The 22,476-nt window shown below is 36.6% G+C and overlaps 2 protein-coding genes across 2 annotated transcripts; both read left to right on the top strand.

Moving 5' to 3' along the window:
• The first annotated feature begins 1,369 nt into the window (after window positions 1-1,369).
• On the top strand, window positions 1,370-12,555 carry LOC149424766 (carnitine O-acetyltransferase-like). The gene is made up of 13 exons (XM_089630988.1): window positions 1,370-1,567; window positions 1,864-1,933; window positions 4,242-4,481; window positions 5,340-5,551; window positions 5,711-5,861; window positions 6,267-6,441; window positions 6,532-6,716; window positions 6,931-7,031; window positions 10,092-10,217; window positions 10,302-10,424; window positions 10,503-10,701; window positions 10,796-10,933; window positions 11,986-12,555. The coding sequence occupies exons 1-13, from the start codon at window positions 1,551-1,553 to the stop codon at window positions 12,199-12,201; spliced, it is 1,953 nt and encodes a 650-aa protein (XP_089487114.1). The 5' UTR covers window positions 1,370-1,550; the 3' UTR covers window positions 12,202-12,555.
• A 4,770-nt stretch (window positions 12,556-17,325) lies between these two features.
• LOC149424765 (uncharacterized) lies at window positions 17,326-21,090 on the top strand. The gene is made up of 4 exons (XM_089631106.1): window positions 17,326-17,359; window positions 19,136-19,205; window positions 20,437-20,696; window positions 21,015-21,090. Coding segments are annotated over exons 1-4 (408 nt in total). The 5' UTR covers window positions 17,326-17,357.
• Window positions 21,091-22,476: the final 1,386 nt, after the last annotated feature.

The following is a 22,476-nucleotide window of genomic DNA, read 5'->3' as shown; positions in this document are numbered from 1 at the left end:
TGAATTTCCAGCTTCAAGTCGATGACTTAAACTTAATTAAACCAAAAAATGTCGTTGCTGCTTTCGTAGCCAAACTGCTACTGTACAAAAGGAATATCGGCAGACATGAATTTAATAACTTTCGCAATTTTTTCAGCAGTATCCTTCAGTAACGATGACTTGCTTATTTACTCTCAACACATGGAGAACCTTCACGATGGACTGGGTGTTGGATCCTTTTTAAAATGTCAACACAGCAGGGTAATCCCAGTAAGAAGAACAACTTATAGAACTGATGACAAACGAAGTGTTTTAGTACTGTAGCATCGTCGCTAACTAAACAAAGAAATCGGCTGCAAGTTTCTGAACGCGGCGACTTACGGCTGTTTTGAAATGAATTCGATCCTGATTTTAACAAAATCGTCAAAATTCATCAGATTTATCCTTCACATTAGATTAGTTTGAAATTCAAAGCCTTGTTTTAATGTTAATAAAAATCCTTCGATTAAGTGTGAGTTTTATTTCCTCTCATTGAAACTTTCTTTGATATCAGAAATAGGACATGGGTCATCCTATTCACACAATAATGCATATTTAAAAATTATATATTACTAACTGTTTTTACAATTTAATTTTTAATACTTGAAAAAACTTCAACGTCCAGTTCATTTTTTTTATCTTAAAAAGCAGCTCAAATATCGGCCAATAAGTTGGGCCGGTATACCAGTCACTTTTTAGTTAAAGTATCACTAGACTTATCTTTCCAGGTGCGTGGTATATTTTTGCAGGGCTCCTGTGGACGTAAATATCTGAAGAGCCGAGCTTAAAAAGCAACTGAAATACCGGTCTATAATCTGTAATTCTCATTTTCAGTGCGCCTCACCCAATTCCACCGCTGCGCTTGGCAGCCACTATAAATAGTGGCAGCCACCTTTGGTTTGGAACCTTTAAATTCCTAAAAATCTCTTGACTCCCCCACATTCAAAATTGGAAGACTAAAGATTTTTTATTGCACATTTAATACCCCAAACAATTTAATTTACAAAGTACCTACTTACTTTTGACAAATAATTTGTGTATTTTTAGGATTACATTCAATTTACTTATCAATAAATCGATGATTACAAAATAAAATGAGAGAAACATGACGAGAAAAAAAGATTAGATTTAATATTATACTTGCTTCATTTTGTTTTATCGGTCTTTCGGGATACCTATCTTTGCCTACCATATTATATGTACTAGCTGTTTATGATAATACGATATTAGTATAAGGAAAAAATAATCACAATGAAACAATAAATGATAAATAAATAAAAACCCGAACACATACCTACCTATAACCCTTATATTATATCGTGCGCATCGTACAATGTTGTGCTTACGTTGGCAAAATAATAGATTGCTTTCACTTTTACAGATAATACTGGAGATACCGGATTTGACGCCTATACACATTTTACATTTCATCGAATACCTATTTGAATAATCAATACGTGTGCCGCTATCACATAGTTTAACAAGTCAAATAAATTTTATCACTGTTCGCTCTAGATCGCCCGTTTATTGGGATGTCATCAAATCTAGGGTGCGTATAAATCTTTTTAAAATATTATAATAAATAAGAATACATCGTAGACTTGTTACACATTAATTACAGTAGGTACCTACACGTACCTATTCCATTCCGCTCAACAGCTGTTATTTTTTTCCCAACGAGCAACGAACCTGAACCTGAACGAACCCAAAGAAATTGATCAACTTCCTACTCATGTTTATGTTCCTAGTCCTAGCGTGATTGGTTTATTTATGTTCCTAGCTGTCAACTTGGAATAGAGGGTTATTTATTTTGACATTAGCAATATTATTTTGTATTTTGGTCAGGTTCTTCACAGCTGTTGGTCAACAATCTCAAGCAATGAATAAGATGGTTGGAAAAATCGGCCCCGACTTCGTAAGTAACGCTTTTCTTTTCTTTCTGTCAAATTATATGTAATGTTGACATAATTTATTATTATCAGTGAAACGATAGTTGCCACCGATGACATCGGATGACATTCTAAGGTTGCAACCTAATCATTATTGTCAATCATATAATCTAGTAGTTTAAAATGCGTAAATTTAATTTTAGTTAAGAATAATTTCAGTGAAAAAGGTAAATTGTTCGTTCCTATAATTATTTCCAAATTTCTGATTACATAAATATATTAATAATACTGATTAATTATTATGTACCTGTATCGGTAGCCATTTTTACTGTAATGTAGAGTGTAAAATTTAAAGTGTTTTCGTGAACCCTAAACTCAGTATATACATTTGGTTGATTGCGGTCATACAAGTGAATTATTTTGGTATCTGCATGGCTGCATCGAAATCGGTACAATGAATGTAGCCCTAGAATTCTTCAACTCTTGCCAGAACCTTAATCCTTTCACTGCGGGTAACAATCTTAAACGGGAGACAATGTGTTGTGTACTGTAACTGCGGATCCCGAGAGTAGCTGATTTCAAATATTTTCATATCACTAAAAATAATTATTTATTTAACCACTGCACTTTTAGGTACAGGTTATGGAAATTACACTTGGTTTCAACAATAAACTACAAGAAACAACGATTTACATGCTTCTTAGTTCTTAGTTCGGGTTAATTACCTAATTAATGCGTATTTAGATTGAGTTGAAATATTCGCAAAGGGAAATTTTTAAACTTTATTGCATCTTTTGCCATCTTTACCAACCTAGATAGTTGTTTCTTGTAGTAATTAAGTTGAAGTGAAGTGTAGGCCTATTAAAAGTGTAAAAATAATGGCTAGCCCTAGGGTTACATAACAGTTTTTGGAAAAATGTATCTTCTTTTCTAAAAGTTCTCCCTCCAAATGTTGTGTATTCCATAATGCGTACAGATGTAGTAAGATGAGTCCTGAAGTTAATGACCCCGAGCAGCGATACATTGATTTCTGAAGTGTTGGGCCGCATATAGGCACATCTCGACAGTATAGCGGCGATCGCGCCCCGAATTCGATCCTTGAGTTCTATCAAGGTGTGAGGACGATGTTTAAAAACATATTCCTTCAGGTAGCCCCAAAGGAAGAAGCATGCGGGCCACCCCACATCACCCCTCAGAGAGACGAGGCGCGCAGGGGACATATGTCGCAGTTTCGTCATTGAAACTCGAGCAATATGGGCCGCGGCACCGTCCTAGATCTATTTATAGATTTCCTAGATATATTTTTGATAATTTTTTGACATTTTGTGAGAGATACTTGTTTGTGAGATCTACGAGTTTTTTAAAGGTCCATGATGCCCAAATGTCCATTTCTATTAGTACCGCTCCAAAATATTATTTCTTCTTTGATGGCATCTCTGCACTACATCTGCAAATCTGTATGAAATCCTACGAATGAAAACAATGATTGCGTAAAATAAGATTTTCCATAGGGATCGGAATGGAATAAGATTTACTAAAAGTGTCACACGCTGTTGTATTTTTCATAGGAATCGGTATGGAATAAGATTTACCGAAAGTGTCACACCCTGTTGTATTTTCCATTGGAAACAGTATGGAACAAGATTTACCAAAAGTGTCACACCCTGTTAAGTACTTTTTACATTGAAATTATTATGGATAACCACACCGAGCAGGGGTTAACAGGGGAGCTCTGTCTCATTTCACCTCATACAGCCCGTATGAGGTGAAATGAGACAATAACAGTAATGAAAATAACCATCAGATCAAGCAGTCCTTTCACCTTCCAAATCCCCGTGGCTAGTTACCACATTCCTCTCACCCCCCAAATCCCCGTGACTATTTACCTCCTTCCTCTCACCCCCCAAATCCCCGTGGCTAGTTACCTCATTCCTCTCACCCCCCAAATCCCCGTGACTAGTGACCTCATTCCTCTCACCCCCCAAATCCCCGTGGCTAGTTACCGCATTCCTCTCACCCCCCAAATATTATTCCAATCTTCTCTTCAAGCTGGTTTTTAGAGTAGTGTCGGAATACATATTTTTTATAAGCTACAAAATTCACCAAGTTACCATTAAATACGTCAATATCTCCTAAATATTGGTTTCCCATGGTGTTTAGGTATGCTGCAGTAGAGTAGTGTATTTTGTTGTGTTGTACTGTGGGTATGTGTAAGTTTATGAGTTGCAGGAGTTCGCAACAGTCGAAATTAAAGTTTAGTATTTTGAATAAAAAAGTTAAATCGTTTATTTTACATCTATCTTCTATAATATTTTGTTATAATTTATTTTTCAGTTTGGATTTCGAAGACTGGCGGGTCCAGTCTATTCCCTACCAAGGATATGCGCCTCAACAGTATCATATTCCACCGAAGCCACAAACCCACAAAACTTGCCGAAGTTGCCCGTTCCCCCATTGAGTCAGACTCTGGAAAAATACCTGCGCTCAGTGAAGCCGTTTTTGAACAATGCAGAATTACAGAACACAACCGACTTGGTTAATAAATTTGGAGCAGGTGTTGGACAAAAGCTGCAGGTAATTTCAGTCAAATTAAGGTGACATAAAATGGATTCATGTTCTTACAGTGGTGAATAGTTGGCAAATAATCGTGACACTGTGTTTTACAAATGAATAGTGTTTAACCTCTCAGAAAAGGACTTTTATTTACTTTGTGTCACTTTGCGAACTGTCAAAACGCGAAAATTTTTGTGTTATTCACGAGTTTTGTTAAAAGCTTCATAACTCACGTTTTGGGAAACGTAGCCTCATTCTAAAAAATGTTTTGGAAAGATTATGAAATTCACTATCGTATTGTTTTGTTATACGTAAATATTTGCGTTTCTAAATATACATTTTCTGAAAACGTCAAAAATATGTAAAAATCGCTGACCATTATTTCAAAGCTGTGAAAAATGTACTATTTTCTGAGTATCATAAAGAAATAACACTTTATATATTGAAGAAATATAATTAAAAACTATTAGTCACCTCAAAATATTAACCGTCCAAACTAAAATATTTTTAATAAATTATTTAAAAACGCAATAAATTATGAACGAACAAGATGACAAGTCCAATCGACTTAGATAATGCACCTCGAAATTCCATAGATATTCTCGAATGCAGACGCGTAGCGTTATTCATTATCGATACTGTTTTTTAAATCATGGCAATCCGTATACTAGTGATGGAAATAAATCGATTTTTGTAAAATCTCGCGCGTTTACGTGAAAAGACGTACTAATGTCTTGACCGCTATTATCATATTTACGTCTTTTGACGTTCTAATGTTCCGAGTGGTTAATGCATTTTCTAGCATTTAATATTTAAAGGTAGGGGTTAACAGAATATACTTGTTTATGATACAGGAAGAAATTCTGATAAATGTTCCAGATACTACTGGAGAAGCGTGCCAAGACCACGGAGAACTGGCTGGCGGAGTGGTGGCTACAGTCTTCCTACCTGGACTACCGCTGGCCCGTGGTGGTGTACTCCAACCCCGGCCTGGTCTTCCCCTTCCAGAAGTTCAACAACGAGAGCGAGCAGCTTCGTTACACAGCCAAAATGATCATAGCCGCGTTGGACTATAAAAAACTAATTGATACGTACGATATCTATTTTTCCTTATTGTGTTTTGTACGTATTCCGGTTTTGCATTTTTTACATGTTTATTTCATGTTCATTTCTCGAAATTCTATCTATTCACTGATTTAATATTATTCAAATCTTAATTTTCAGTTTACATAATATGTGTGTGTTTTTAGTGATTCCCTCCCAGTTGATAAAATGGGAAAGGAGCCTCTAGATATGGGACAATACAAGAGGGTATTTGGAACTTGCCGTATCCCAGGAGTCAAGAGGGATTCTTTATCATTCAACAATTCCAACTTCATTGCGGTGTTTCACAATGGTCACGTAAGTTTCTTTATTTATTTATCATCTGCACACATATACTGTTCAAGGTAACATTAGATATATAAGAACCGTAATAGAAATAATGTATAATGGCACAGGAATAAGAGAGGCAATAATTAATAATATTAATAGTTGGACCTCTCTCCTTACGGTCGAACCTCCCCATGTGAATGCTGTAGAATAATTACACAGCAGAACTTGTTTATAAATAAATTGAATAATAATATTATTGAAAACTTACAATTAAAAATGGAGTTCTACAAATCAAACTTGATAATGATAAATAAAAAATAAAAAAGACACAATGGTGATGACTACCACACTCATAAGGTCGTATGTACCGAACAATAACTTTTTCAAAAGATAACTTGTACATAAGTTACAATATATATTTTTTCATTACAGGCTTTTGCTTGCCCGCTGTGGGGTGAGGATAATGTCCTACTCAGCGAAGCTCAGATTGTTAATCAGTTGAAGAAAATAATATCGCAGTCGCAGCAAACTGCTTCCCACCCAATCGGCATTCTGACATCTGAGCACCGCGACACTTGGGGCAGGGTCTACAGGGATTTGTCTCAAGGTAATAACAATTCAAATTCTGTTCAAATGTTGTGCTCTATTTGAGTTTAAAGATTTTCAGTGTGTATATAAATTATTTTTAATTTTGAAGACAGCACTAACAAAGCTAGCCTGAAGGCGTTAGAGCAGAGCTTGTTTGTATTGTGTTTGGATAAGGGGACTATGAATCTCGGCGATGAGAGGTGGGAGCAGCAAACTATCGCCGCCGGAGAAACCATCCACGGCAATGGCAGCAAGAACAACTCTGGCAACAGATGGTTTGACAAGACTCTTCAGGTGGGCTTCTTTTTAAAATAAATAGTGAATATTATATACACTTTATGATTAATTTTACCACCCGGGATTTTCTTTTTACAGTGATGTTCTTCAACACAATGTATTTTACTTTTACGTGGAGTATTTTTTTCCTTGATAGTACTTTTATATGCATGCAAATGTCATTTATGATTTGCAATTTACTACTGCCAACCGATTGACCTTTTGTTTCCAGTTCATAGTCAGTCCGAATGGAATTAATGGTTTGACCTACGAACATTCCCCCGCAGAGGGACAGCCCATCGCCGTTTTAACGGACCACGTCATCGATTACATGTAAATCATTTTCATTTAATTTTATCTGACAATCATTAATTGAGATAATATCAGTATACTTCAGAGAGATAAATTCTTAGATTGATAAACAGTACACAGATATAATATTAAAATAATACTAATTTCAGTTGTGACTCTGTGTGTAACTCCGGTTCAATGAACTCTAGAAATTTTGCTTTGAATTTTAGTTTCATTTTCGAAATTGAATAAGTGTAGCAGCACGTACCTGAAGAATTTTAACCAGCGATTCCTTTGCATATTCGGAGTAAAAAACACATGTCATTTTGCTGTCCAATAATATTTTTTTTCAATTAAAAGCAAAAAAAATATTTTTCTATCACGTGCCGTCACTGGTCCCCACCGCTACACATCGTGACGGATCATGTGATACGCGCTCTGTCTTGTCTGTTACCGTGTTGCTGGAACGAGACAAAGTGTATTAGACATGCGCAGATTTATTCACAGTAGTGAATCAATTCAAACTGATTTCCCTAGTCTTGTGAATTGATTTACAGCTAAGGTCTCCGATTTATAGCTAAGGTTCCTATTTAATCTTAAAAAATAAACAGTTTTATTTTATTTATTTATTTATTAAACTTAAAAATAAAAACTTCACATGGTCACACATTACACATCTTCACGTGGTCATACATCATACATTTTAATGTAAATATTTTAATAGGAATATATAACACATATTAATTAATGTGACACTTCTCTTCATCTAAATAAAATCTCTAAATACTATAAAATAAAAATCGCTATCTGCGTCTGTCTGTGCGCTTAGTTCTTCTAAACGGATTTTGATAGGATTCGGACTATCATTTAGAAAATTTCTTCCGGAAGGTTTATGTACATAATACATTCATATTATATTTATAGAAAGTAGAGAAAAGTAGATGTTTTGTAATCAATTCGTAAATAAAATATTTTCAGGAGCTTACATTGTTAACGCTGGCTAAACCTTATAGATACATCAAAATAATGTACTACAGAATTGTATATCTTAAAAAGGCCTAAAAAATCGTCCACCATAGTATATGTCTATCTCCTAAGAATAAACCCCAGCAATGGTGGGTACACGTCAGCTAGTATTATGTAAAGTACCTATTTCAATAGTAAATTATGATTAAAACCTTGTGACAATAACAAGGGCTAATGGCAACCGACTCATCTTATCTTATCTACAAATCTATGTATTATATCTACTTGAGATCTGTGCCTAAAATTATGTAGGTACATACCATAAAAAGCAATAATAATATTATCATTGTGTTGTTTCTTAAAGTATTAATTTTCGCGAGTTCAGGTTCAAAATCGGAAGTTCTGAAAAGACTGTCAAACGGATTCGCGGCGGACATTGAGGAATGAATTAGTAACTTGTGACTAGTGTCTTATGTCTTGACTAGCTTGCGATCTGTGGACCAAGTATCTTCATTGAAACAGACTGAGATTGAGTTTGAGTATTCAGGACAGTGACGTGAGACCTAGGACCTGAGACTACGACATCACAACTGAAAAATAAATAAATGTCTTGATTCCTTGAATAAGAGGCTAGCGCTCGAGCGCTCCAGACAGACACAATATCAACAGATCAGTGACGTAGGTTGTGGGACCTGAGACGGACCTCTAGGACTAATAATGGAATAAATTTATTAATTTCTTGAATAAGAGAGACATAGTTTGCGAAAGAGATGCGTTGCTCGGAACTCTGAATCTAGGAACTACTGGCTAACTTCGCGGCGGCGGTTTGTCGCTTGGGCCGGGAAATAACGATGACCTACAAATTTTGATGAATTACGTCGCAGGATACTTATGCGAAGGAGTCCTGCACATTACCTCCATATCCTCTGCCTACAGAAAATAACCAGAATAATACTTAAATACTTACGAAACATTATAATATTTCAATCATTTACACTACTCATCATAATTACATTAATATAACATTATACATTGAAATAATTTTAGTATAAAATTAACAAAAATAACAAGTTTTAAAAAATTACAGTGCCGTTAAAAAATCATAGAATGCAAGGCCAAAGGTAAGATTGAAGAATCAATTCCGTTTGAAATTGAGAATCAGATTGAGTGTGTCACAAGATTGAATTTATGCATTTAATTCATTCATTCAATTTTGCCCATGTCTAAAGTCTCTAGGCTTTATCTAACTACCCAGTGGCGACATATGATGGATTTATTTATTTTTTGCTTTTTATTGAACAAAAATATCATCAGACAGCAAAATGAAATCTACATTTCTTACTCCAAATATGCTCAGGAATCGCTGGTTAAAATCCTTCGTGTTCTTGCTGTTACACCCTGTATAATATTTTTAAAAGAAAATTATTTTTATTGAAATATTCAAAATTGGAACAGATTAGCCGGGATTTCAGACTATCCCCATTGGTGTATACATATCTAGATGATACACGAAGCGAAAAACTCTCTTCTTTACTTTATCTACGTTTTTTACCTCCAATTAGTCCAATTTGACCTCCAATGCTCCCAAAATCGAACAACCGGAACTACCGAATCCGGTCCCAGCGCACTGCTCCTCGCGTGAAATTTTATTTTTTTTCCATCCGAGTTTACAAATGTCTAATTTGCTATTATTTACATAAATACATGATTGCATTTGTATTATTTATTACATTCTTCTGATTGATATGACTCTTACAATCCAACTTGAATCTATCGATTGGTGCAGACTTTATGGTTTCCGGCAATGCATTATAATATAGCCTAATTTCTTTGCACGTTCTTGTGTTATGTTTGTGAAAAATTTTGTTTTAAAAAAATTTTGGTAATTGGTTGTTGATAATATTTGTACATAAAATTATAAATAAAATGGAACACGTTTTTACGAGATTAGTACGCAAGAGTACCTCTATGACTATCCCGTAATTTTTTACGGGTTTGCTCTCGTATATATTAAATAAAATTCTAGATAATTGTGACACATTTGTTGCTGTGATGATTCATAATAAAATAATATCAAAGTACGTAATATTTATTTATTCCTTAAATTGTTACAATCAATAACTTTTTTGTTTTCAGCGTAAATAACAAATCCAGCGATACAACTTCATCATCATCATCTGTTAAAGACATAAAGAAACTGGAGTTCAATATGACCCCAGATATTGAGGACGCAATTAATAAAGCAAAACAAAACATTAATAAGTATACAGTTCAATCAGTAATAAATTAATTACTAATGAAAAAAAAGTTGGGAACTTGTAAAATTCACTTTCATATTTCTTTTAGAATGGTCGCTGAATTGGATTTAAATTGCTTTACATTTGATGTTTATGGAAAAGATTTTATCAAGTCTCAAAAGTTGAGTCCAGACAGTTTCCTTCAAATGGCTTTTCAATTTGCATTCTACAGGTAAATTTGGTCTTTTTACCATAATGTATATTAATGACAAACAATTGATTTTATTTGTACAATCTGTTAATTTTTTAGACTGCATAAAGTTCCAGCAGCGCATTACGAATCTGCAGCAACCCGTAAATTCATCGGAGGAAGAACTGAAACCATCAGATCCTGCTCACTGGAGTCGGTGAACTTTGCCAAGACAATGTTGGATACAAAGGCGTCCATCAAGGAAAAAGTAGCAGCGCTCCAAACTGCCATCAAGTCGCATAAGGATTATTCATTGCAGGTTAGAAATGGTTGTTCTTAGAGATGTTCAACACCTTCTTTCTTATAAACTTCATTTAAAGCCATAATTTTTCTATCAATTAAATATATTTCAGGCCGTGAATGGATTGGGAGTGGACAGGCATTTACTCGGACTCAAATTGATCGCCATTGAAAATGGAATGGAACTTCCCGCCATTTACTCCGACGCAGCTTTTGGCAGGAGTACGGAAATGCGGATATCTACTAGTCAGGTGATGCAATATTGGCAATTATAAAATAAATAAAATGAACAGTACTCTCTCACTCTTCCGCCATCCGGGCAAGTGTCCAATTAGTAAAAGCGATAAATTACAGTGCAACTATGGATCTTTCAAAAAAATTTCATTTTTTGCTTAAAATTGAAGTGTCATGTTATATTTGCGATAAGACTCATTTTGTAAAATTATTCAAACAAAAAATGTTGCAGAACAAAACAAACAAAAACTAAAACAGCAATAACTAACCCCCGTGGCTGGTAAATGGTCAACAAGAGCACGCTAGATGGCAGTACAGTATCTTAATGAGTGTACGACCAAGATAACCCGACCCGTCGGTGAACTGTTCTTTAAACTAGCAAAACTAACGGCGGATTATAGAGTTGTGGGAAATGGTTTACATATAGCTCCCGTGAGCACTTAAGCCATAGGCCATAGTGCTATCTCCCATTTTACCTCATTCCTTTAACACTGACCCGGTCCCTTTTATAAAGTTCACCAGGGTTGTCATTGTATACATATGTGCTTATGTCTTCTGGTTCCACAATGTGTCTTCCCAGGTCTCATTTCTCCTCTCCAATCCCCCTTGGTTCCCTGAAGGCCCCACGAGGGACGAGGGCCTCGTCTCTCCTCTCCACTCCTCCTTAGTTCCCTGAAGGCCCCACGAGGAAAGAGAATCTAGTTGTGGGATTACCGAGTGACGGATTACTGAGAGAGGACTGTACTGCGAGCAAAAGATACCTACCATTGTGATGTTGCCTCGTGGAAATGAACAGAGAGAGGAGTAATGCACATTCCTGTGTATCTGTAAATAGTTTTACACTAGTCTATTATTTTCAATGCTACATTGAAAGCCAAGTATTGAATTTGCTTGTTCCTAATTTCTTTTCTACTATACTCTGTGCCTGTCCAAACATTGGGTTAATTTCACGATCTGGGATTGCAGCAGAAAAAATTGAAATTGCTCATTGGAATAAAATATCAGGAATTTTTCATTAAACATAGCAAGAACCAATAGTGATTGTGCTAAATGAATTGATGATTTTTAGGTTGCTGCTCGCTGTGACAGCTTCATGTGTTACGCCCCACTGACGGCCAATGGATATGCCACTTGTTACAATCCTCGTAACAAGGACATCAACTTCGCCACATCGGCATTCAAATCCAATCCAGAGACAGATGTACGTCAGTACAGAAAGGCTCTGGAGGAGTCGCTCATGGACATGCATAATACATTACTACTGGGAACTCAATCCAAACTCTGAGGTGCCATGCACTTCACAAACTTCACTGTAATGTGATATTATAATATGTGACTGTAAAGTAAAGCAATTAAACTGACAATAATTTAGATAGACTGATTTTGATAAAACTTACGTAAATAGAAAATCTTCAATAAGGTTTTCTGGGATTAGATTTTTATACGGAACACTATTGCAATAAATTCAATAACCCACATATTAAAATAGTTCTGCAAGTTATATTTTTGGTGGCGGGGTATGGAATATTTGTAACATTTTATAAATAGAGATATTGTACTGGTAAAAAGAAATTATTTTATAAAATGTATTCAAGAGAAATGTTAAATTGTTAAAAATAAAACTTAAATTTTTACAATACTCTGCATTATTATTTATTTGATAAATCTTCCTGGTCTCGATAGTACCCTCGGCTCCTGATATGGCCCCCGAACCGCCCACCTGGTACGCCACAGCTTCGGGTGGCCGCTGGAGCCCTCGGAGCTCCGGTAAAGCCCAAATAGGAGTCATCAGGAAGCCAGCAATACTTCAAGAGTGAGAGCTAATGCATTTTTCTATAAGAAAATGGTGGTAATCTTTCGGAATCGCTGGCCACGCTTAATACAAATATGTTTTAATAAAACTTTTTGATTAACCTTAATAATTATAAAAGGCTACTATTGTCATTTGAAAAAAGGTTTTCGATAGTCTCATAATTATGTTCTATAACAAGGAGACTAATTTCCAAAGTATAACCTCAATTATATTTCAAATAAAAAATTATTAATTATTAAAATACTTTTGTACCTATTTTATCGATTATGTTTACTACATTTGGATTTCTGTGAAACCCCCAACCATAACCTTTGGGTGTGTGGGTGCATGCCTGTAATCCTGCATTTTTCATAAATTTATAACGCTAACTTCTTCTTTAACCAACTTTGTGTCTCGTTGAACGATAGAATTAATGAAACATAAAGAATTCATTATTTTCAAGAAATATGGGCTTGTAATATTTCGATTCAGTTTGATAAGGCCTTCATGCCATTAGGGAATATAAGTATTTTTTTTAATGCTCTTCCAACTTATATCGTCAATTATATTTGTACGAGACAGTTATAAGGTCTGTACAGATACTGTATACGATAGGGGAAACTGATTACGGACACAACTTGTCACGTAATCAGTTTCGGGGAGCGTGTCGAAAAATGGAGTGAAGCTACGTCAAAGTACAGAGAAGAATTAATTTCTAAATCTGTATTGACACATGAATTTACTACTACATCGAATCTCTCTACTTATTGGGCAAACTTGAGTTGCGTCTTTTCTGACGTGATTCTCCCCTTTCATGGGGAGTGAATTAGTTAGGTATTTTTCCTTTTGGCTGTTGGCCGGCCGAAGAGGATGCAACGTTGTGGGACAATACCTCTAACTAGGTCAGTTCAACTCATATAACTCGTTTTATTGGCAATTTCAGAAACTCCATCCGATTTGCTTAATGCTGTCCAAAGTGTTGGCTAAAGAATGAAAGTATTAAAATGCAACACTATAAAAGTTTGTTCAACTTTAATTTTAAAATTAGGAAGTCTTATCAGTTCCAAATGTATATATTGGCGTGCTAACACTCCTTAGCATCGGTAATTGGCTGTCATTTGACCAGTTTTCAGTCAACACAGGAAAACACGTTGACGCCCTAAAGATTGATCTACAATGTGCAATCTTGGATAAAAAACCGGTGAAATGCAAAAATGGTTGAGAACAGGACTTATCTTAAATGATGTGTCAATAAATAAAGTAGTTTTTATTAATTGAATAATAATATTATTAAAAAAGAAAAACTTAAAATGAAGTTACAAATTAAACTTGATTACAAATAAAAAAAACTGCCAACAGTGTTGGACCTTGTTGGACCTTGGATCAGGGATTCCCAAACTCTTGGAGTTTGCGGCGTCCCTAAAGAGTCGGTATATTTACACTGCTTGTCACATCATATCCAAACATAAGTTGCATTTAATATTTTTAATGAAGAGAAATAATTAAAATAATTTTTTAATGACTTATATTTTTAATACTTTAATGCCCAGTCCATTTTCCACTTTGGGTGCTTACAGAGTCTGTAGATCTCACTTTTCATTACACCCCACCATTGAGATTAGCAACCACCTTTGGTCTGGAGCCTCTACATTCTTCACAAATGTCTTGACCCCTCTACACTCGAGCTCGTAACGTTAGAAGTTGTTTCTTTGATCTGTAGTTGGACTTCACAAATGTCTTAACCTCTCTACACTCGAGCTCGTAACGTTAGAAGTTGTTTCTTTGATCTGTGGTTGGACTTCACAAATGTCTTAACCCCTCTACACTCGAGCTCGTAACGTTAGAAGTTGTTTCTTTGATCTGTGGTTGGACTTCACAAATGTCTTGACCCCTCTACACTCGAGCTCGTAACTTTAGAAGTTGTTTCTTTGATCTGTGGTTGGACTTCACAAATGTCTTAACCCCTCTACAATCGAGCTCGTAACGTTAGAAGTTGTTTCTTTGATCTGTGGTTGGACTTCACAAATGTCTTGACCCCTCTACAATCGAGCTCGTAACGTTAGAAGTTGTTTCTTTGATCTGTGGTTGGACTTCACAAATGTCTTGACCCCTCTACACTCGAGCTCGTAACTTTAGAAGTTGTTTCTTTGATCTGTGGTTGGACTTCACAAATGTCTTGACCCCTCTACAATCGAGCTCGTAACGTTAGAAGTTGTTTCTTTGATCTGTGGTTGGACTTCACAAATGTCTTAACCCCTCTACACTCGAGCTCGTAACGTTAGAAGTTGTTTCTTTGATCTGTGGTTGGACTTCACAAATGACCCCTCTACACTCGAGCTCGTAACGTTAGAAGTTGTTTCTTTGATCTGTGGTTGGACTTCACAAATGTCTTAACCCCTCTACACTAGAGCTTGTAACGTTAGAAGTTGTTTCTTTTATCTGTGGTTGGACTTCACAAATGTCTTGACCCCTCTACACTCGAGCTCGTAACGTTAGAAGTTGTTTCTTTGATCTGTGGTTGGACTTCACAAATGTCTTAACCCCTCTAGACTCGAGCTCGTAACGTTAGAAGTTGTTTCTTTGATCTGTGGTTGGACTTCACAAATGTCTTGACCCCTCTACACTCGAGCTCGTAACGTTAGAAGTTGTTTCTTTGATCTGTGGTTGGACTTCACAAATGTCTTGACCCCTCTACACTCGAGCTCGTAACTTTAGAAGTTGTTTCTTTGATCTGTGGTTGGACTTCACAAATGTCTTAACCCCTCTACAATCGAGCTCGTAACGTTAGAAGTTGTTTCTTTGATCTGTGGTTGGACTTCACAAATGTCTTGACCCCTCTACAATCGAGCTCGTAACGTTAGAAGTTGTTTCTTTGATCTGTGGTTGGACTTCACAAATGTCTTGACCCCTCTACACTCGAGCTCGTAACTTTAGAAGTTGTTTCTTTGATCTGTGGTTGGACTTCACAAATGTCTTGACCCCTCTACAATCGAGCTCGTAACGTTAGAAGTTGTTTCTTTGATCTGTGGTTGGACTTCACAAATGTCTTAACCCCTCTACACTCGAGCTTGTAACGTTAGAAGTTGTTTCTTTTATCTGTGGTTGGACTTCACAAATGTCTTGACCCCTCTACACTCGAGCTCGTAACGTTAGAAGTTGTTTCTTTGATCTGTGGTTGGACTTCACAAATGTCTTAACCCCTCTACACTCGAGCTCTTAACGTTAGAAGTTGTTTCTTTTATCTGTGGTTGGACTTCACAAATGTCTTAACCCCTCTAGACTCGAGCTCGTAACGTTAGAAGTTGTTTCTTTGATCTGTGGTTGGACTTCACAAATGTCTTGACCCCTCTACACTCGAGCTCGTAACGTTAGAAGTTGTTTCTTTGATCTGTGGTTGGACTTCACAAATGTCTTAACCCCTCTACACTCGAGCTTGTAACGTTAGAAGTTGTTTCTTTTATCTGTGGTTGGACTTCACAAATGTCTTGACCCCTCTACACTCGAGCTCGTAACGTTAGAAGTTGTTTCTTTGATCTGTGGTTGGACTTCACAAATGTCTTAACCCCTCTACACTCGAGCTTGTAACGTTAGAAGTTGTTTCTTTTATCTGTGGTTGGACTTCACAAATGTCTTGACCCCTCTACACTCGAGCTCGTAACGTTAGAAGTTGTTTCTTTGATCTGTGGTTGGACTTCACAAATGTCTTGACCCCTCTACAATCGAGCTCGTAACGTTAGAAGTTGTTTCTTTGATCTGTGGTTGGACTTCACAAATGTCTTGACCCCTCTACACTCGAGCTCGTAACTTTAGAAGTTGTTTCTTTGATCTGTGGTTGGACTTCACAAATGTCTTGACCCCTCTACAATCGAGCTCGTAACGTTAGAAGTTGTTTCTTTGATCTGTGGTTGGACTTCACAAATGTCTTAACCCCTCTAGACTCGAGCTCGTAACGTTAGAAGTTGTTTCTTTGATCTGTGGTTGGACTTCACAAATGTCTTGACCCCTCTACACTCGAGCTCGTAACGTTAGAAGTTGTTTCTTTGATCTGTGGTTGGACTTCACAAATGTCTTAACCCCTCTACACTCGAGCTTGTAACGTTAGAAGTTGTTTCTTTTATCTGTGGTTGGACTTCACAAATGTCTTGACCCCTCTACACTCGAGCTCGTAACGTTAGAAGTTGTTTCTTTGATCTGTGGTTGGACTTCACAAATGTCTTAACCCCTCTACACTCGAGCTCTTAACGTTAGAAGTTGTTTCTTTTATCTGTGGTTGGACTTCACAAATGTCTTGACCCCTCTACACTCGAGCTCGTAACGTTAGAAGTTGTTTCTTTGATCTGTGGTTGGACTTCACAAATGTCTTGACCCCTCTACACTCGAGCTCGTCACGTTAGAAGTTGTTTCTTTGATCTGTGGTTGGAACTTTTTTTACTGCACATTTGTACCATTTATTTTGAATTATTTGTTATCGCTAGGTTTAAGAATTTTTGGGATCTTTTTAAATTTCTTTATCAAAACAACAATGATTAAAAAATAAAATGATAGATAATAGGATTAGGAAAAAAAAAGATTAGATAAAATGTGTATACACTTTATTTGTTTTTCGTCGACAATAAATATTATACGTGCCAGCAGTAAACGATAATAAGATGTAAGTATAAAATGAAAATATTAATAATTAAAAATGGATTCCAATCCAAAACCGAGCTCACACAAATATAAAAGTTGCAGATATGGTACAATATGCTTACATTGGCAAAATAATTATATTGCTTTTACATTTTCTGATATTACTAAATTTGAAGTTATCATTTTAGTATTTTAACAATTCAAAATTACAAAATAAATTTTATCAATGTTCATTGGGATGGAATCAAATCTAGGGTGCATATAAATATTGAATAAGAATACATAGTTGACGTAAGGTGCTTGACGGTTGAAATGGTGGAATAAAAATTGGTGGCCAAATACTCTCAAATATCTGATATATAGGTGACACTTCCCTCGACTTTCATCACCTCTTCTGAAGATGAAATGAATCACCCCCTTTGCTAAAATAGAGGAAGAAAGCCGTAATCTAGGCCAACTGATCAAAAAAGATACAAAACAACGAAACAAAACTAATAGAGATAATAATAATAACAGGGCAAACACTATTGCAGTGGCAGTTCTTCACAGGGACAATATACACCAGATATTCCTGAAAACATCTAAAAGAAGTTATATTCATTTTAATTATACTTTATTATCAGAGATGTGCTTTATTTCAAATAAATCCATTTCAAATGGAAATGCTAAGTGCAAAATGGGTATTTTCCATTTTGCATTTTAAATGCTTTTCTAAAAATCATTTTGCATTTTAAATGCTTTTCTTAATGCATTTTCCATTTTAAATGCTTTTTTGCAACATTCTTCCTTCTATCTCCACTCATCTGTTTTTCATAAGCCCCAAATATCAGTCGGTCCTCAACCTCGCTATGAGAGATAATTTACATTTGTCAAGTTGCTCCCTGGTAGGTGCCCTGTCAATTGAGTGATACCATTACAAAAAATACTGATTCAAATACTGAACATGGCCATGACGCTGTAATATTAAATGTTAGATAGCAGTTTCGATGTTTTTACGTTGGCAACATTAGTCCCGCGTAAATTTTTTGTGGTTTCATAATCTGCAGTCGTGGTGTTTTTGGATTTACCATCATGTAATATGTTTGTTCTACATTGATGTCCAATATTAAATGACAAAATTGTTTAAAAATTCTATAATTATTTTAATTGTTTGACCTGAGAAACCATTTTGCATTTTCAATGCATTTTGAAAATAGGTATTTTGCATTTTGCATTTGAAATGCTTTTCTAAAAACCATTTTGCATTTTGCATTTTCAAATGGAAAAGTTTTGACCCATTTCCATTTTGCATTTCAAATGGTTTTGGGTACCCATTTTGTACATCTCTGCTCATATTTCTATACTATGTGGAAATATAGACACTTAGAGCCAGCTAAAGGAAGCGAATAGATACCCTCAACATGTGATGCTGGAGAAAAATGCTCCAAGGACAGCCAGGCGCATTGATACATATATGCATTCTGGAATAGCTAGGCATACACAATAGTCTGTTTACTTAATGACTGCCTACTGCTCGCCAAAGTGAGGACTCCAAACTGGAGAAACTGGCAAAGTGGAAGGCAGGAGGAAGGTCACCGATGCGCTGGGGAGACCGAGTATCTCTGGCATCCGGTAAGACGGTGACCGTAACTCTCCACGCAGCGATGTAACGCAGGACCGTGAGGAGTGGAGCAGCCTTGTCTACCATTGAATTTGGAGTGGTGGTCAAGATCCTCAGCCGACTGAGCCGACTCAACCGACTCAATAAGAAGCTCTCAGCTTAAAACACTGTTTTTATATTAATTTGTATTTTGTTCAGGTTCTTCACAGCTGTTGATCAACAATCACAAGCAATGAATAAGATTGTTGGAAAATTTGATCCCGACTTTGTGAGTAACACTTTTCCTTACTTTCTCATTCGTAATACATATTATACCTAGCTGAAGTCCCCGGCATTTCCCTGACTTTACATAGAGTTTTTGAAGGTCAAGTGTGCAAAATTTCATCAACCTTAGAATAAAATTGTAGGAATAAAAATTAAACAAATGCCGGCAACCCGCCACAGACATTCTCATTTGTATTAATAGTTTCTCAATGTCGGAATCTAATTCTTAATCTCTCGTATAAAATGCTAAAATTCGATTATAGGTATGAATAATCGCAGCGAGTGTGAAATTTTTTTATTAACTCTGATATTTTCGAAATTGTTGATTACTGACAATTATACTGATTATGTATGTGTATGCATTTTTTTCTTTACATCAGCTCCACAGAGGGGGCCCTGAGGAAAATAATTTCTCTCAGGGCCTGTGGCATCTTAGGAGATGCCATGTGGAGGGTATTTTTAAAGAAAGGAAGAAGAGGAAGTTCTGGGAAGGAAAAAGGTATGAGGGGTGGGTAGGTATCTGGGGGTCTGTGTGTCCAGGAGTGATGGATGCAACCATTGAACCGTCCGACTGAAGAAGTAAAAGGCCTCTCTCGATCCGGCCCGCCACGCGGCGGGTGTGCAGACGTATCCGCCGCCAAGATCTAGACAAATCTCACCCCATGAATCTGGGCACCAAACGTAGCGAAGCATTTATCCACCCATCCATTATGACCTATCTAATTATCTAATAAAGTTCCCGGGCAGAGGTACCCATACCCACCTCCCAAATGGAGATTGAAAAAAGGTATGATGGGTGTTCAGTTTTGAAGAAACGTCCCAGAGGCCCAGCCAGTTGATCCCGGCTTCTACTAATTTAATATGCGTCGTGTTATTAATCGCTGACGAGAAATATTAATTTATTCATCTCTTACGGAATCATAAAATAGTTGAGGAAGTTTTCCGCTTCTTATGAATGTATGTGGTTGATCATGAAAACTATTTTGTAGGAAGAAAAAATGAGAATGTACCCAAAGTAACTTTCACTGCAGATAACAAGCACACCTACACGTATGCAGAGACAGTAAACCTATTGCGTACAATCATTGCGAATCTCGACCAAGGCTGATTTTAATATCTTCTTATTAATAACTAATAGCTAGGGTTAACAGTTTTAAGGAAATTGTCAGTACATATCTCTATCTCTTAACTTCTCACTGCAAAATGTTGTGTATTCCATTATACTTAATTTTCAGCTTGGATTCCGAAGACTGGAGGATGCAGTCTATTCGCCGCTAAGGATATGCGCCTCAACAGTATCATATTCCATAAAAGCAACGAACCCGCAAAACTTGCCGAAGTTGCCAGTTCCCCTATTGAGTCAGACTCTGGAAAAATATCTGCGCTCGGTGAAGCCTTTTTTAAACAATGAAGAATTAGAGAACACAACCGACCTGGTTAACAGATTTGGGGCAGGTGTTGGACAAAAGCTGCAGGTAATTTCAGTCAAATTAAGGTGACATAAAATGAATTCATTCTGTTTTAGGTTTTAGGAGCAGTTGGCGATCTATATAGAATAATAGTGGCACTGTGTTTTACAACTGATGCTTTACATTTCCTCAGTTTAATATTTGAAGGCAGGGGTTAGCGGAAAAAAGTAAAACAGAAAACTGTAAAGATCCATACTTGAGCTGCTCAGGTTAACTGACATAAACAAGTTTTGAAATAGCATTTTGAATGTTTGGATGCATAAAAATAACATAATTCAATACACGACAATACAAAGATATGTTCATTGCAGTAATATGATTATGATACAATTGTAATACCCCAGCCAAGAGCACTGCTGTCCCGGTGCGACCGGTACACCAGGGGGCACTGATTTGTATGACTTGGAACACATGCTCTGAGGATTGGAAGGAGGTTGTAGTTTAATCGACCAACGAAAGGCAACCCAATAAGCCAATATTGGAATTTAGGATGGGCAGGAATAAAGGAATTGCCTGAGCATTATTTTTTCTTTACATCTTTCTTCTTCTTGGTTTTTCCTGTTTCTTCTTGTCTCTTCTTGGCTTGTTTTGACTCTTCTTGCATCTTCTCGCACCTCGTTCTCGCTGGTTGTTCTTGTCTCTTCTTGTTTCCATTTGGCTCTTCTTGGTTTTTATTGAATCTTCTTGGCTCTTCTTCATTATTCTTGGCTATTCTTGTCCCTTGTTGATTCACCTTGGCTTTTCTTGCATCTTCTTACCCCTTCCTGGCTCTTATTGGCTCTTCTTGTATCTTCTCGGCCCTTCTTGGCTTTTATTGGCTCTTCTCGGCATTCCTTGGCTCTTCTTTTCACCTTCTTGCTCCTTCTTGGCTCTTCTTTGCATATCATGCATCTTTATGTATTTCTTTGCTCGCCTCTTCTCAAATCTTAGTAATCCTCTCGCAGAGGGATTGACCGCCTCACCACTCGCACCCCTTCTCACTCTTATTCACGCATCGTCTTGTGCGCCTTTCGCGGTTCTGGCGGCTCCTGGACTAAATCACCCGATGCAACCGTTCGTGGCCATGGCTCCCTTGGGCGCCTGAAGACACCACCTCTATTAACTTCCAGGTCATGTACTATCTCGGCACTTACCTCCTCGCCCATCCAGTCCACATACACAAACCGTCCCAGATAAAGCCATTTGTCCAAAGGACTGAAGCACAACAAGTCATGTTTCAACGAACCGCACCGAAACGGACATGGTATTTATATTTAAGAATAAAAGGATCCATTGGTTGTGTACCACTGCACAATGTAAAACACATTTTTAACAATTTTCAGCAAACTCTTAGCAAGAAATACCACTTAAAAGGAATAAACACATAGGAGCAATGAAAACGTGTCTGCTGCGGTGGGGATCCATACACATCTCTCTGTTCATTGTAGTAATATGATTTGAAACAAAATAATTAAAATTGTAAAATGTGAAAAAAATGTTGGTTACCATCCTTTACATGAAAACATGAACCAATTTATGGTGTACTAGCGGATCCCGCAATGCTTCGCTATTGCTAATGACCTTCTTACGGCGTCTCCGACTTCTTCCACCATTGACTACTGTATACCACAATGTTACTGTTAAATACTACATTACATCGACTTTAATTCGACTCTGTATCTCATTCCAATGCTGAGATATTGCATTAAGTATTCCTCGGGCGTTAATAAACACTCCTGGCACTAAAAAGAATAAACTTTGAAATTTTCAGCGATATCAGTGAAGAACTTTAGGATATATAAAATTTTCAAGAAATGAATGTTTACA

The sequence above is a fragment of the Hesperophylax consimilis genome, chromosome 4 (genome assembly GCF_061612785.1).
Source record: "Hesperophylax consimilis isolate HC1 chromosome 4, BYU_Hcon_1.0, whole genome shotgun sequence".
NCBI lineage: Eukaryota > Metazoa > Arthropoda > Insecta > Trichoptera > Limnephilidae > Hesperophylax > Hesperophylax consimilis.
This window is presented reverse-complemented; position numbering and strand designations above follow the sequence as displayed.

Bases quoted from the DNA above. Each gene is read 5' to 3' on its own strand.
- LOC149424766 (XM_089630988.1), top strand. The intron at 1,934-4,241 runs GTAAGTAACGCT...TTTATTTTTCAG, and splicing joins GAAAAATCGGCCCCGACTTC to TTTGGATTTCGAAGACTGGC. The intron at 10,425-10,502 runs GTAAATTTGGTC...TTAATTTTTTAG, and splicing joins TTTCAATTTGCATTCTACAG to ACTGCATAAAGTTCCAGCAG.
- LOC149424765 (XM_089631106.1), top strand. The intron at 19,206-20,436 runs GTGAGTAACACT...CTTAATTTTCAG, and splicing joins GAAAATTTGATCCCGACTTT to CTTGGATTCCGAAGACTGGA. The intron at 20,697-21,014 runs GTGACATAAAAT...GTAATACCCCAG, and splicing joins GTAATTTCAGTCAAATTAAG to CCAAGAGCACTGCTGTCCCG.